This window comes from Leuciscus leuciscus, assembly GCF_965113295.1.
Source record: "Leuciscus leuciscus genome assembly, chromosome: 4".
Taxonomy (NCBI): Eukaryota; Metazoa; Chordata; class Actinopteri; order Cypriniformes; family Leuciscidae; genus Leuciscus; species Leuciscus leuciscus.
Window position 1 is genome coordinate 7,347,545 of NC_138728.1, and position 16,778 is coordinate 7,364,322.

The window sequence follows — 16,778 nt, forward strand, 5'->3', positions numbered from 1 at the left end:
GGTTATGTGAATGAAGTGTCTGTGATGGTAATAGTGTGCGTTCTGTGCCTGTGTGTGTGCAGTGTACACCTGTAAGCTGTCAGAGGAAGAACACCCTCTGTTCCTGCGTCTGGTGGCGGGACCCAACACTGACACGCTCAGCTTTGTCCTGAAGGAGCAGCAAACCGGTGAAGTCTTGGTAAGGTTTCTATATGTGTTACGCCCAGTAAGAAGTTTTAAGATGCAGTGGAATGGTTGACAAAAAAACAAATCAAAACAAATTCTGAGAAAGTGTTGACTGATAATATTGATTTATTTGGGGAGACTAATGAATCTTTTAGGCCGCCCTAAAATAGGTCTAGTAATGTTCCTGGTATTTAGTGGGTTGTGTTTAACACATAAAAGATTGATCATCAGTTACACACACCCACACACACACACACACACACACACAACACAGGAGTGCATCCCTAGTCTCTATCTTACAGTGAATCTGAAATGAATGAAAGCCATTTGCGGCATTCAAAGATTCACATTGGTTATTTCACGAGTTCACACTTTCATATAATTAGATAAAGGTTTATGCGTGCTGTCCGGGGAAGGGCTCCGAGCTCGGATTTCTTTTTTTAGAAGTTCAGCAACAAAGCATTAAATGAATCAAAAGTGAAAGTAAAGTTCTATTTCAAATAAATGCTGTTCTTTTGAACTTTTGTATTTATCAAAGAATCTTAAAATAAAATGTATCACATTTTCCCTAAAAATATTAAGCAGCACAACCATTTTAAAAAAAAGTCATGTTTTCAACAATGATTTCTGAAGGATCATGCGATGCTGAAAATTCAGCTTTGCATAACAGAAATAAATTTTATTTTTATTTTATTTTATTATTATTACAAAAGAAAACAGCTATTTTAAATTGTAGTAATATTTCACTGTTTTGTGATGTATTTTTGATCAAATAATTGCAGCCTTGGTGAGCATAAGAGACTTCTTTCAAAAACATTAATAAACCCCACATTTTTAAACGGTAGTGTGTATAGTTTTTTGTTAATTGTTTGACTTTTTTGTTATTCACTTTGTTCTTGCCATGAGGATAGCCTTGATGCTGACATGGCATTAAATTATTTTTATAAATAAATGAATAAAATGATGGAATTATGACACCCATCTTCCTCTCATTCATCAGTGGGACGCCTTTTCCATCCCCGAACTGCATAACTTCCTCCGCATCTTGGAAAAAGAGGAACAGGACCAGATCTGTTCGATAACCAGACGCTACAACACCTACAGAGAGAAACTGGACGAGGCCATGAGAGCAGCGGGCGGCCCAGGCTAAAGCGAACCTGCTGAGAGACGAACTGCAGCACTGCTGCCTCTAGTGGTCACTGTCTGTAATGAACACTATCAGGTGTCACTGTGCCAAGTGGACACCCCGTCTCAGAAACTCAGAGGAGAGCACTGACCTCCCATAATGCACCTCAGGTGCCATATTTACCCTTCCGCCCTCTTGTGATCTTTCACAGTTTCAACCGTCGCAGTTATTTCTCATGTTTTCTGTTCTTTTACCTCGTGAAGTTGTGAATGATGCAAAACGTGAAATTGTTTTTTTATTTAATTATTGGATGCTGTGGTTTGTAAATATTTCTGTTTGTTGTTTTAATTTATGTGGGTGAAGTTTTATTCTTTTGTTTATTTTACTGAAAGAGTCTTATTTTATTTCAAATATATTATTGACCAGAAACTGATGGGGTTGGGGATTATTTTTGTTTTATATTAAATACCAATTGACTCATAATGTGCCCTACCAAAGATAGTGTTGGCATTTGATATATGCTGTTGACAAAATGAGGACAAACGTAGCACGTGACAAAGACCTGAAACGGACAGGAAGAGAGTATGTTTGTGATGGAGAAGTCTGAATGTGATGATGTAGGGGCAGGAAATGAGGACTAAAGCAATGTAGCATTTCATAATCATTACTTGCTGGATGGATGGCATAAATGCAAATTAAAAACCAAACTTGTGTTTATTTTAAGTCAGTAAAAGTATTCATAATGATTCTTGGGTGATGTGCTGGAATTGGAACCGAACGGATTTCAGGAAGTTGGAAAAGAGGAGCTTAGAGGATGTTCGAAAGTATGTGGGAAGTGTCACGCAGAGCAGGCTCATGTTGTTCAGGGTCAAACGCTCTTTCTCAGTGAATGATGGGTCGTGATGACCTCTGGTTTGAGCAGATCTTCAGTCAACGGGGCATTCGTTGTTCAGTGATCTCATCAACACTGGAAAATGAGGAAATCTTTGGGACAAATGACTGAATATATAAGTAATGAAGTTGTTTGTTTTGATGCTACAGCCTGAAAATGGTAGATTTAGATACCTTCCTTTCTGTGATTCATATGTATTCTCACACTGATCCGATTTGCTGTAGCAGGACGATACAAAGTTCTGGCAAAAGTTTATTTTACATGCATTTCTTCACGGCATGGTGATGTAGCTGAAATGTTACCATTGTGAGGTACAGTAAAATAAACGCAGACACATTAATGGTCAGTGCTACTTTGTCACAACAGCTCTCAAGGTCAACACTAATGGCGACGATTTTAAATGATACTTGTGTATCAGTAGGTGGTTTAATATGTATACACATTTATATTTGAATATGCTAGTGCTGCATGACGGTTTCCTGAAGGGTACTGCAACATTATATTGTGACACATGCATAGCGAGGTAGCGACACCTTGTGACCAACTGCTGTAACTACATCTCTGCAGTCTTATGTCTCACCTGTGTCAGTTAATTCAATTGTCTTAGACACAGATTGTGTGCTTTTTTTTTCTTTCTTTATTATTATTGGTTTTATAACCTCTAACCAAAGATATTATTAAAATGCATAGTTTAATTTAAGTGTGAAACAAATTGCCTGGTGCAATCAGTTTGAACACCTCAATAAACTGAGGTTAAATTACAGTATCTATCTTGTCCAATGGTTTTACCATGGCAACTTTAATTGTAAACACTGGGGTAACTATAAATTAGAGTAATTTTGTGTGAAAATAACATCACAAGAGTCTCAATATATACAATCGAAGAGGATATGTCAGGGGAATAAGACCAGTAATTTTATAAATGCTTTTTGGGCACTTTGTTTTAATTCAGGGAGTTTTTTTGTTTTATTAGTCTTCATCAGATGCCTATTGTCTTCCACTGTTTTTAAATGGCATTGCATCTAGTGGAAGCTCAGTTATGTTGTATGATTTTATTTTTTATTTTTAAATAAAGCTGTTTCAGTACTTGATTTTTTTTTTTTTTTTTTATAAACAAGCTTTTGTTTGTAGAGTAAGACTGTGAATGAATGTTAAACTGTACTCATATGTAGTAAAGTGGTGTGGCTACGAGTGAACTGCTTCAATACTTTTTAAGTATACGTGCATGTGTTATATTAATTCATGCATATTTTATGGCTGTTTTAGGACATCACAGGCCAGTGCTGTTGATCTTTCTGTTTAACAACATAGTTAGACATAGTTTGCTCACGAATCCCATACTCTGTATTTGCCAAAAATTCTCATTTTGTTCCACAGTTTTAAGTTACGTGGTTTTGTGGATGTTAATGAATGATGCAAGTTTCATTTATCGAAGATGAAGCGAGGACTCTGTTGGCAGAAGTGGCATGAATATTGTCCTTGAGAGGTTAAGAAAAGCTTCACTAAATATGCATTTTTAGAATCCAAATGAGTCCACATGTCATGCATTTTTGACAATGACGGAGGTTCTTTGAGGGTTTGTATTGTTACCAATCGTGGCCTTTCTTGTTGAAGACATGGTTTCTTTAAATAAAGATTAAATGTTTCTCAATTCACTGCAGCCGTCATCTGTTTTTGTGTGTGTGTGTGTGTGTGTGTGTGTGTGTGTGTGTGTGTGTGTGTGTGAGAGTGAAGAAACTGGCTCCTCTTGGATTTAGACTTGATCTCACTTTTGGCATAAACTCAAAAAGCTGGTATTTCTAATAATCTCCAACACATTTGTCATTAAACACGTTTTCCCCCCCCTTCAAAGTAGCCTACCCTGAAGTACACTGTGCACAGGGTCACACCAACCGTTATTAGCCCTTTTACTAGCTTTCAACATCACGTTAAACTGTAAAGATGTGATTGAGGCCGAGACGTGCTCAAGGCAGCCCCACACGTGAATGATGTGCCCTCGGTATGAACCCGTGTTAATGTCCTCATCGCTGAACTCATCGCTGACTCACCGAACACTTCTTTCATGGCGTCCTGGAACACACGCTGAACTTTACACAACTATCAAAAAGGCTCCACGACATAACCATGTAAGTTTACACAATTTTTTTAAATCCAGAAAATCCTATTAATCACGAAGGAACGTACAAACGCTCACTTTGGATGATCAATAAACGACGACTTTTCGTTGTTGTTCACTTCTGGACGCACTTGAAGTGTAGGCTAATTCAGCACGAGTGAAAGCGCTGAGCTGTAGTGAATAATGCGGATTATTTCTGTTATTTAGGAAGAAAATCGCCTTTCTTTTGTTCTTTCGCATCTTTAGTGTTAACGAAACATTATTTAACAACCTCTGATTATGAGATGTCCCTATTACGCGCAAATCAGTGTGCTGCCTCTAAATCTTTTAAAATATATATTTACTTTGCATATGTTCACAAAAACTATTTCTATTATATTTTGATGGCTTAAGCATCCTGAATGCCAGCATTAGTTATTTTATTATCATGATCATATTTAGTTGAATATAATAATATATAATTATATAATAAATCAATATTACATTTAATTTGATTCATATTATTACGATTTATACTATTTTTGTTGTTATTTTACATTCAAATACATTTAAATTCAAATATTTTATATTCAAATTAATTCAAGACAACTGAAAACTCATCTCTTCCGTGAGCACTTAATCTCATAAAAAAAAAAAAAATTCTTTCCTTTTCCCTTAATCCTCCCTTATCTGGCTTCTGCTACTCTGAGCAATGCCTGCACTTTGTATTTTGAGCACTTATTGCGTTGTTTTTGCCTTTTCACGATGACTCGCTTAATTTGGTCCTAATTTGTTAGTAGCTTTGGACAAAAGCGTCTGCTAAATGACTAAATGTAAATTGTATTTTATAAATGATGTAATTTAATATTATACTTTTTATTTTTAACATTATAATGTGATATGTCGTATCTTTTATGATCATTTTAACATTTATTTGAATATATAATTAAATATATTATTATATCAATGTAATATTTAATTAATACAAATATTACATTTAATTTGATTAATATTATTATGATAAATACTATTTTTGATATTATTTTATTTGATAAATTATGTCATTTAAATTTCTTATATACTTTTTTTATTTTTTAACATTATAATGTGATATATATAATATCATATAATAATATAGACCACAACCCCAAAAAAGTGGTATTACAGAAAAGCCCAGAATGTTCTATTTAATTTACATAATGACATACATCTGTGATATGTCTTTGCCATTAAATTCATGTATTTATTTATGCAGGCTAGGGCAGAGTTCTGTAAGGGTTGTATTGTTGGCAGTTGCAGTTGGTTTGTATCTCATTCCCTCCCCTATTGATCCTGAGCCGTACATGTGAGTCTCACTTGCCTTTTCATTGTAAATCTCTTTACTTTGCAGTCAATTCAGCATAAATCGATCTCCAAAGAGATTTCAGTCTTGTAGTAGTGATGTGTGTTTTCCCGCTGATGAACGTTTTTCAGATTTGAGGGACCCCCGCCTGCTCTGGACGGCCCTCTGGCAGTGAACACACGTCTACAGAGAGGTCGACGGCTGTTTTCTGGTCAACTCAAAGGCCCGGAGTCCTTCACGGCAGACCAGAACGGTGAGCTAGTCTTGTATTTTGGTCTGTTTTGTTGTTGAGAAATACAGTCAGGTTTGATCTCTTCATTGCATCTCTCAAGGAAACATCTACACAGGGACTGTTGATGGGAAGCTGTGGAGAATCAACAAGGAATCCCTCACTTTCATCACTCAGATGGGCCAGAACATCCCTGAATGTGGTAAATCCACCATTGCACCAGCAGAAGACTTGCTGAAGCAACTGTACCTGAATCCATGCAGCTGTTTAGCTGCATATAGTGTAAATCATTATGCACTTCACGGGCCCTCTGTGGCTGGATGAATATGTATCGGCTGTTATGGAGGCGTTCACTGGCTTGACACGTGTGGAAAAACCCGACAGCCCCTGTGTCCTGCTGCCATCACACATTAGACATGCTGAAGTGATTCACAAAGACTTGTTGTATCAAAGGCTCGGCTGTTCAAAAGAGTCTTGAATGCAGATGTCTTCATTAGAGCATTTGATGCCTCCCTTTAATCTTACTATATTTAACCAAGCCAGAGCTTTTTAAAAATTCAGGTGGGCAAATGTATTCTCCAGTGAGTCATTTAGCAGAATGCAAAATGCGCCTGTCGGTTAGTAGATACCATTGTTTTCCTGGTACAGAGACGGTAAGATATCATGCTATATTTGCATAATTGCCATTTTGTTCTTCACATAGGCACATGTATGGACTATGAGCCGGTATGCGGCCGTCCACATGGTCTGCAATTGGACCGTGACGGGCAGCTTATCGTGGCTGACTCTTACCAGGGTCTTTTCAAAGTTGACCCTTGGACTGGAGAGAAGACATTGCTACATTCCAGCAAAGATGGTCTGTAAACATTTGACTTAGTGTGCGCTTTCAAATGTCTCAAAAAGCTTTTCACAACATTTTTGGTTGCTTTGGCCAGTGTCAAAATCAACTGTCCGTTTTTATCTCAATTTACTATATATTTTCTTCTCAATTGAATTTTTGCTTTTTTTGCTTTGTTGAGTTGTAAACTCCTAAAGGCCGACAAAAACTTTTATATAAATATATATACTAATATTAGTATATACAGTTGTGGCCAAAAATGGTGTCTGGAGGGGATATTTGTTTCTAATGACACTAAGAGTTTGATTAAACCACCAAAATATGAGAATATGATTTTTTAAATATGAAGGAGGAACAAAAGACTAGACTTGGTTAAGGTATTTATCTGAAAATACTACATGCAAAAAGCAGGAAAAAGCATACATTGACTACAACATAATTGTTTTTGCATGTTTTCATAATTTCTTTGTATGGCAGCCTGGCCAAATAATATGTCGGCACAATTTGTCATGTTTCATTGCGTTATCACAAATAAAACAATTGACTATATGCAACATACTATATAGTATATTGATTTAGTCCTCAATATGCTTGAAAAATCTTTAACACATTTTTCATAATATTTGGATAAAGCGCGAAAATCACTTTTGGCCACTACTGTACTTGCACATATCTCAGTGTTTATCTCAATGAACTTTATACTTGCTGCTTTGCGTAAAGTTGAAGACTTTATAAAAACATATTTACTATGATTCCAATCCTGCAATTTGAAAGAGCATCATATTTAAATAACCCCTTCACATTCTTCTTATAAGGAGCTGATGGGATTCCCTTTGGCTTTCTAAACGGTCTGGAGATTTCTAAAAATGGAACCGTGTTTTTCACGGACTCCAGCAGTAAATGGGGAAGACGTCATGTCCGTTATGAGGTGAGTGAGCGACAGAAGAACAGGGCATGAACATTGGTCATATTACCTGCACTAAAGGCTGGTTCTCTCTGCAGGTTTTGGAGACGAACCAACTGGGTCGCCTTCTCTCGTATGACCCCGTGACCGGTGACGTTCGGACAGTGTTGGATTCTCTCTACATGCCTAATGGCTTTGCCTTCTCACCTGATGAGGACTTCCTGCTTCTGGCCGAGACTAGTATCGGACACATTATTAAGTAAGAGCTTTTCATTTTTTCATATATCCGAATGTTAAAGGATCGTGAGGAAATCTTCCTTCCTGTTTCTCAGGTTCTGGTTGAAAGGACCTAAAGCGGGCACTAAGGAGACCGTCCTGAACAACATGATTGGTTATCCTGATAACATCCGCCTGAGTGACCGTGGCACATTTTTGGTGGGCATAACCACCGTTAGATTCCACGGCCGACTTTTCCCACCATTCTTGGATCTGATTGGTCCGTACCCTGCTCTTAAGCGCTTCATAGTAAAGGTGGGTAAGTCTTAAATATGTGGAGTTTAGGTCAGTTCAGCAGTGACAAAAGTGAAATCTCAATGGTGAACCCTCTTGCAGCTCTTTCCTCTCAGCTGGTACAACGTTCTGTTGCCCAAGTACGGGCTGATTTTGGAGCTGGGGCCTGATGGAGAGGTGATTGACAGCCTACACGACCCCACGGGCAGCCTGACGTGGGCCGTCAGCGATGTCTTCCAGCAGGGGGCGCACTACTATCTGGGCAGCACTGACTTGCCGTTTCTTCCTGTGCTGGAGGAGTGGAGCTGACCGCCTGGCTCTCTTACAAGCGGACATAAACATGGGGAAAGTAGGACTTTCGATAACCTTTCGTAGATAATGTACAATCATTTGCATTTTAACAATGCACTAAAGTCTTGTGAGAAAACTACATATCGTCGTAACTGTGAATTCTGTTATTTAAAGAGGATCTATTATAGCCTGGTCCTACCAGACTCTCGTACATTTCATCTGTAGAGAGTCTGTCCACTCTCCATTGACGAGCGTTAACTTCCTTGAAGGCGGGTACTCTGGTGAAGTTTAAAACTATTGGATCTGCTCAAAAGCCACTCTGGATCTGAGGTAACCAATCGCTAACGTTGGGTCGTGACGTAACCCTACAACTCAAACTAGCGCACAACCTCAACGTCATCGTTCTCAGCCACTCCCTCTGTTCGCTGATTGGTCCGGCAAAAATTTGGCTGGAGAAAACCCACGAATATACCGCAAACCCAGACGGAGTACTGAAGAAAAATTAAAATTGAGCTTAAGTACGTTGGGGCGGAGCCAGGCTAGACCTATTATGCTATTATTTACAATTTTTTAAACAACTTTCTTAAGTGTGTAATGTTGCTGTTTGAGCATGAAAAAGGTCTGCAACGTTACAAAGCACAAAGTCACTCCAAAGGGAGTTCTTTTCTATACCAGAGCGCACTGTTTCAGAACTCCCTGAAACGCCTCCATTAATCTTGATTTTTCTTCTGGGAACAAACACGTCACAACATTTAAATAATTCTCAAGGTATACTCAGAATAAAGGGGCGAGGCTTGGTTGAGTTAGTTAGTAGTGTGTTTATAGTAAGGGGTGACATTTCCCAAACACACTCAGCTCTTGACCAATCACAACACACTGCTCCAGCCAACCAATCAGAGCACATTTTTGCTTTTGGAATAGGAGACAGTAACTAAACCGACAGACTGGGAAGAGAGGTGCTGAAGCAATAAGAAAATATTCAAGCATGAAAACCTAATCTAGTTGACTTTTTTGTAAAATGACATAAAATGGCCTCTTGTATAGTTAAGCCATTATAGTTTGTCTAACACAGACCTTTTAACTGTATTGGTAGTCAAGGGGAAGCTTCACATTCTGTTTTGTTTTTTATGATTTTCTGCTCTGCAAAATGCATTGGTCATAGAAATATAGGCATAGCTGTTCCCATTTAAAAATGAACACATGGTTTTCTTATGCAACGGTAATGCAAAACATAGAAATAACATGAAAGTTCAGGGCAGTAAACATTCAAGCAACAACCCAAAATGTTTTTTTTATTTTAAAACATTTAAAAATGAATCATGTATCGCACTAATATACTGTACATATATTGATTTTTAACTGTTGCTATTATATTATTTAATAATCATGTCATTGTGAGCCAAATCAATTGTCCTGTTTATTATTTTCAGATATTTTAAAATACATTAAAAAAAACGACAGCAACAAAAATATTTTCAGAATGCTTTTATCAATCAAACAAACAAGACAAAAGTCCACACCAACCATAGCAATGCTACTAACAAATATAATGAAAGATTTATGTGCAAAACATGTCAGGCATGTTGATCACAGACTGGAAAGTGCTTCACTAAACGGATATATTGAAGTATTGTGAGAAAGATCTTTTCAAACGCACTTCTTATGCATGTCCACCGCTTCTCAGATCATTTTGGGTGATTTGAGATATTGCCAATTCCAGCAGAAGATTGTTGAAGGTTGCGTAGTAGTCTGAAAGTAAAACGGTCCCTTAATGCTTCAAGTTTGGGTTGCTGTGAACATATTCGAGAGCAAAGCGACAGCAACCCAAGCACAGGATTTCCCTCAAAGAAAAAAAAGAAAAATAATTGTCATGTACTAAACTGAGGCTAAACAATGTCAGATGATATTCAATGACCTGCTGTGATCCACACCTTTGGCTCATTCACAACTGACACAAAACGCAAGAAATGATAAGAAAAAGAACAGTTTAACTACAACAATGAAATGCTAAATACAATATTTGCACTTAGTTAGTAAATCTTGTTGTGGTATTACTCAAGTAAAATATATGTCTAAACACTGTTTTTGCTGCCATATGCAAGTGACCGGAACAGAAAAGGTGATATTTTAATAGCAAAATTGTGCATAAAAAGAAAAATAGTAGTTCAGTTTATATGGTACTTTGGGCCTGAAAGTGTTTATCATTAAAGTCTGACGAACATGTAGTTGTATATATTTCTATTGTGGTTGTTCTCAATTTATTTCTTTTTACCATTTGCCATTTTTAAACCAGAATAAGAAATCCGCTTTCTATCCTTGTGGTTGACCAGAAATGAAGGCCTTCTTTTTTTCTTTTTAACAAATATGTGGAGTGAAATGTTTCAGACACGTCTGGCAAACAAACAAACAATTTCCTCAAAATTCGAGCTCAAGTTCAAAACTGTGCATGTGTTTAAAGCAAAAGTAAAACTAAATCTACAAAAAGACAGTATTTGAAATGTTCAGTGCTATTGTTAAAGTCAAAGCAGCAAGATTAATTCAGAACAAAGAGGAATATGATGTGAATGCTCTCACAGATGTGTGTCAGCTGGTAGTCTGTCAGGATCTGATGTGAATGATGTCAGAGGGCCGTCCTGTCTGAAAGTGTCTAGTTTGTTTGGTATCCTGGCGCACCCTGATGACCTCATCTGAGGAGGAGAGACTGGGCATCTTTGGGAGAACGTCAGGATATAAAGGCAACAACAGGGCTTGTTTTTCAGTGCCCTTTATTCTTTCCCTTCACTGGTCTTCTTCCTTTAATCCTCTCCACGCTCTACTTCAGCGTCTGTCGTAGTTTGTTCCTGTGAGGGACGAGGCTGCTGAACATTAACCGAGGATCAAACCTAAACCTGGTGGAACAGTGACAGGCCAAATGTAAGTTTGAAGACATTTCCAGAATTCGAATGATTTTAATTGAATGCTGAACGTTAAAATGATCAGGAAGTACAGACTTTGAGTCGTAGACGCCAGGCGTTCTGCAGGACTGTCCCGAGCAGGACTGCAGCATCATTAGACGGTGGTTCATCTTCTCCAGGACTTCCTGATCAATGCTTTTGGCGATGTTACTCAACTGAAAGGGGTCTGCTGTCAGGTTATACACCTCCACAAACACCTGCAAGCAAACACAGTGAGCTATTACTATTACAGTATAATAATAGGAGTTGACCAAATCGATTTTTTATTTCTTTTTTACCTCGTTGTCATCAAATTCACAGTACTGCAAGTTGGCGGCCTGCGATACTGTGCGAACACAGGCGTATGTGTTGTTGTACGAGTCTTCACAAACACAGTCGGGAAAACACTCCTGCAGAAAAAACAAACGGCTGTGTTGTAGCACTCATTTTTTGGGATTACCGTAATGACTTTATTTGTAGCACGCAGACCCTCACCGAGACCCCGGGGCCCAGCAGAGGGCAGGCTGGGTCTGAGATGTTGCTTCCTTCTCCCTCATATTCCACCAGTACATCAGATCTCCACGTGCTGCCGTTCCCTTTACCGATCTGAAACAAATCAAATGCAAACTTATTTAGAATTTTAATTAATTATACTCTACGTGTAGCAAGAAATAACCCCCCAAAAAGGCCAGTACTTAAATGCATTTCTTAATTAGTTAAAAGTTGATAAGTTCAAAAAGGATTTACCATGATAGGTAGAAATGACATCCCATCCATCTTAGTTTCGTTGACGTTATATCCTGCTATGTCCAGAATCGTTGGACCCAAATCCACATTTGCTATGAGTAACTGTTAAAACAGATTCGTTATTAATGACACACATAAAGCAAATAAATATATTTTAAAAAGCTTGTTTATATTACCTGGCTTGTCTGATTGGGTTTGATATTAGGCCCTCGCACCAGCAGAGGAACTCTGATGTCAAATTCATAGAGCTGCCTCTTATCCATCGGAAGAGAAAACTGGCCTGAGAGGAAGAAACGGACACATGAAAAAAATAAAAGACAGGTCGAGTAAAAGAACATTTCTTCACTATTAAACTCATCATGTACCTGTGTGGTAACCATTGTCGGAGGTGAAAATGATGTAGGTGTTGCTAAGCTCTCCTCTGACCTCCAACTTTTTCACCATTTTCTCCACCAGGTCGTCTACTGATAGTAAAGTGCGCCACCTAGTGGAACACACCAACAGTACCGCATTACATCATGTGCAGTATTAAAATTATTTTAAGTGGAGAAAAAAAAATCTGAATACCGTTTTCTATAGGCGTTATCCAAGAACTCCACTGAAGAGTTTGTCATGGGTGTCTTTGCTTGCCTGATGAGCCAGTGTTTGTCCTGAAAAATCAGGTTTAAATGCTGTCAGATATGCACAAAAAACATCCAACCAGAAGATCTAAAGGAGCTTTCGCACCAGAGGAACGTTCCAATAACTATTGCTGGAGGTACCCGTTTTTTGGAGTGTTCGGACCGCAGGAACTGGGAAGGATTTTAGTTCTAGTAACGCCTTTTCGGGGGGTTAAATTAGCTCCTACTTCAGAGTACGGTCTAACCCAGCACAATAGGAACTACCAGTGACGTAAGTGTACGTTGATTGGCCGAACACATGCCATACACCAGCATTTTTAAAAAGCAGTGTAAACACACAGTTTGCATACTCACTCCACTAACATGAAGAACAGCAATAGATGGACCAACGCCCAAGTCCATCGCACTTAAATTATGTTGCTTATGTCACTTCAGAGTTCCTACTGGCGGTGTGAATGCAACTAGGAAAATGACCCTAGAGGAAAATGTTGTTCTTGGGGGACTGCCCTGAAGGCTAGTTCCTATAACTGTGTACCTGTAACTACCTGGTGCGAAAGCCCATACACATCAGGCCCGTACCTTTCCATGTATGTTGAAGTTAGGGTCTCTTGGCGCTTTGACGTTGGGAAAACTGCTCTCGTACTGAGGAGCGGCCGTCCAGGGTGAGTGCGGGGCCGGAGTGGACACCATCATGAAGAAAGGCCTGCGGTTAGACTTGTTTTCCAGGAAGTCGATGGAAATATTGGCCTGGATGGAATCAGACATGTACAAGCCACTTAACTTCTGTTGCATAAGGTTTTATGTAATCTTGTGAATGCAGGTGAGATCTGCTCTTACCAGAACATCCGTAAGGTAATCCTCACTGTAGTTCTGTCCATGCCGCTGCGCCCTGCCGTTCACAGACAGTGTGTAGTTGTAGTACTTGGAGTTTCTCTCCTGTAGGAACATGTTAAAATCGTCAAAAAGATTTCACTCCAAATAAATCTGGTCTCAGGATAAATAAATACAAATTAATTAAAAGAAAATCAGTAATTAAATAAAATTCAAACAAACAAAATTCAAAATAAACATCGATTTATATATATATATATATATATATATATATATATTTTTATTCAGCTTAACAGAAATAAAAGTTAAATAAAGAATATAGAATTATGAATATGTATATAAATTTAACTTAAAGAAAAAGACTAAATGCATATAAAATAAATAAATGTAAGGGGAAAAAAGGTGTGTGTGTGTGTGTGTGTGTGTATATATATATAGCTTTTATGTTCCATGCAGTTTGGCACAGCGACCTACAATCTGCTCTCAACGACACCATGAGCTTTGAATTGTGGGAGCTGCTAATAAAAGAATAAACAGCATGGCTCCAGAGAACATTCCTTTTCTCTACTGGATTAATTTCTGTGCCTACATTTGCTTGAGTTCTTGTAGCAGCGTCACAAACATGCTACATTTTAGGCTACTAACTGTTTTCATAACCCTCTAGCTAAAATTAGACTTCTGCAGGGCTCATGGGAAAGGTTGACAGGCTTGTCAACGTGTTCCCGCTTGTCATCTCACCTAAATCATTAACGTCTTCTACTTGTGACCCTCAAAGCTCGCGGTATACACGACAACCCTGAAGCTCTGGTAAAAAAAAGCATGATGAAAAGTATTTTTCTTACCAAGGCGAACCAGTGGTCCCAGCCCGGAGGAACGTGCTCCACTCCTCCAGCTTTTTTACTGCCGTACTGAAGCAGAGAAACACACATGGATGATGTGCTATCAGCTGATTCAGGGCTGGCCGTATGACATGATGATAAAGACTATAAAAATGTTTTTCCACCCCAAACTAAAGAAAGGGGTTATCCTCATGAAAGCACCCAGTTTCTCTTTACCTCATTCAGATACTTCCCAGCAAAGAAGGTCTGATACGTGCCGTGTTTCTGAAGAAAGGCAGGGAAGCTGTCGAGCTCTTGGGTCTTCTGCCACGCTGTGCTGCTGCAGTTGCCCTCCAACGTGTTGTTCACGACATGATGGTTATGGGGGTATTTGCCCGTCAGGATACTCGCCCTGCTGGGGCAGCAAAGAGGACTGGCAACAATCTGGGTGAGAGGAAGAAATGACAAGAAGTGTTAGGAGATGCTGTGCAAATTGATGCAATGGCAAACATGCATGCTGGTTGATCCATGATAATAAACATATAAATATTCTTATGCAGAAAAATAGGAAGGACACAGTTGTTGTCTAGCACAATTTCTACTCACCGTGTTTGTAAAGGTTATTCCAGCATCACCAATCAGCTTTTTAGTCTTCACTAAAGGGATCTGTACATTGAAAGATGTCAAGATAATGATGATGTAGCTCTTTTACTCAGCAACAATATTAAAAGTAAAACGCATGGAGGAATTCACGACCACTAAGAATGGCAACAATAAAACTCTTTTCTCGAAAAATGTACTCACCATTCCACCGATGGAGACATCCAGATCATCAGTCAGGATTAAAACAATGTTCGGTCTGGGATTCATTTTAGCCGCGGCCAGATTGTTGCAATGCAAAGTGACGCAGATGAGAATAAAATGTAACATTACTAACGGAGAAACCATCTTTGACGCCGAATTAAAAACAAATAAAGCCATGGCCTAAACGAGGACCTTTTCTTGCGATAGAAGCATGAAATACTATGGGAAACGCTGCTTTAGAGGAGCAGTTAGCTTTCCTGGTCTAGTGTACGAAATTACAAATCATACTATGGCGACGTCTTGACTCATGGATATTAATTAGACATTCTGACTTTGCTTGGTTACCCTGTTGTGGCGTAGTCACGTAGCCTAATTTATATTCATAAGCCAAGCCTTCAGAATTGAAGGATTCGCTAATTCGCCAGCAGACTAGCGCCTGCCCAGTGCCCAGAGCCATATCTCTATATGGCTCTGCGCCTGCCTACCAACGTTTGCCTTACAGCCAATCAGACACTTTGCATCATGAATATTCATAAAAATACCCGTCGCCATAGTAAGATTAGGTGTGTTCGACATCGGCTGCGGCTGGATGTAACCGATCGGCGAGAGTAGCCGCGTGCAGGCGGGGAGGAGCTGCAAACGGAGACGTGAAGTCGGACACTTTCTGGTTCCCGTAGTGACAGCGCACGTGTTGTTTGCATACTTTACCACAGCTGCAGTGAAATAAATGCAATATTTGCCAAATAATACACAGATGTTTCAGAGACATTTTCATTCAATACTTTATGTACTGCTTCATACAGCGTCTGTTTGAACAAGAATAAAGTTCAACATTTAGCTACTATCAATGAAGTGGAGTCTACGTTTTTTAAGCAGTTTTAATTTGATAAACATGACACAATATAACATGACAACGACATGAAAAGAGTGTTCACTGTTATAATAAACTGATTTGAGAGCTTTAGAGGAACTAAAGGTGTTCGAATAAACACGAAACACACGTGATCGTTGTCATGCGGTGAATCCGGCCAATCGTGGAACAGCTGTGTCGTCATCAGCCCACGTGCAGCCCAGTGCAGCCGCTCTTGAGAAGCTGCGCTGGCTGAGTTCTCCGGCTACTCTCGATTTGCTCTCGCGGTACTTTGATGGCATACGTCACAGTCACGTGGCGTCGGCGCTGTATCAAGTCGGACAAAATTTCTAACCGGCATGCACTGCTTTAAGTCAGCCGCCGATCGGTCTGCGCAGAGCTGCATGAAGTCGAACAAGCCTATAAATACATGTCCCTCCTCAGTTCCAGTCATGTGGAGAGGCGGAAGCCCCGGTCAGCTGATGTTTACGCTTGTCTAAGGGATGATGTCATTCGTGCAGTTTCTGTTTTATGGCTTATATTGTTTGTTTATGTATTTAATCAGGGACAATACACATTAATAATACATAGTATGTAAAATGCGCTAGATTTAGCCAACACGGGCTAATTTTCATGCGTAGTCCCTTGGCAGGTTGAAGGAGAAAAAACTAAATTTAAAACACAAAATTACAAACTACACTGTCTATAAATGTTCACAATTTTGATTAAACAGTAATATCGTCTCTTTTTATTTGTTTTCCCCACTAAATCTCTGTCAGGCCA

General features: G+C 38.9%; 3 protein-coding genes across 4 annotated transcripts in view; 2 read left to right on the plus strand and 1 right to left on the minus strand.

Moving 5' to 3' along the window:
• The window catches only part of rassf3 (Ras association domain family member 3), a 40,146-nt gene extending 36,312 nt beyond the window's left edge, over positions 1-3,834 (plus strand). For both annotated transcript variants that reach the window (XM_082166646.1, XM_082166647.1), the window contains 2 exons: positions 63-178; positions 1,166-3,834. In XM_082166646.1, the coding sequence (XP_082022772.1) occupies positions 63-178; positions 1,166-1,315 (266 nt within the window). In that variant the 3' untranslated portion in view covers positions 1,316-3,834. The remainder of the gene's footprint in view (positions 1-62; positions 179-1,165) is intronic.
• Positions 3,835-3,987: 153 nt separating this feature from the next.
• LOC309496610 (adipocyte plasma membrane-associated protein) lies at positions 3,988-10,631 on the plus strand. Its single transcript, XM_082166648.1, has 9 exons — positions 3,988-4,309; positions 5,534-5,623; positions 5,752-5,873; positions 5,953-6,051; positions 6,553-6,705; positions 7,503-7,615; positions 7,690-7,850; positions 7,924-8,122; positions 8,204-10,631. Coding segments are annotated over exons 1-9 (1,146 nt in total). The 5' UTR covers positions 3,988-4,307; the 3' UTR covers positions 8,411-10,631.
• Positions 10,632-10,754: 123 nt separating this feature from the next.
• Positions 10,755-15,462, minus strand: gnsa (glucosamine (N-acetyl)-6-sulfatase a). The gene is made up of 14 exons (XM_082166644.1): positions 15,146-15,462; positions 14,948-15,007; positions 14,579-14,785; positions 14,366-14,431; positions 13,530-13,628; positions 13,272-13,439; positions 12,640-12,722; positions 12,438-12,556; positions 12,249-12,352; positions 12,073-12,174; positions 11,821-11,931; positions 11,625-11,735; positions 11,383-11,543; positions 10,755-11,280 (listed from the first exon to the last, which is right to left on the minus strand). Exons 1-14 carry the CDS (start codon positions 15,320-15,322, stop codon positions 11,205-11,207), a joined length of 1,644 nt encoding a protein of 547 aa, XP_082022770.1. The 5' UTR covers positions 15,323-15,462; the 3' UTR covers positions 10,755-11,204.
• Between the last annotated feature and the right edge of the window lie 1,316 nt (positions 15,463-16,778).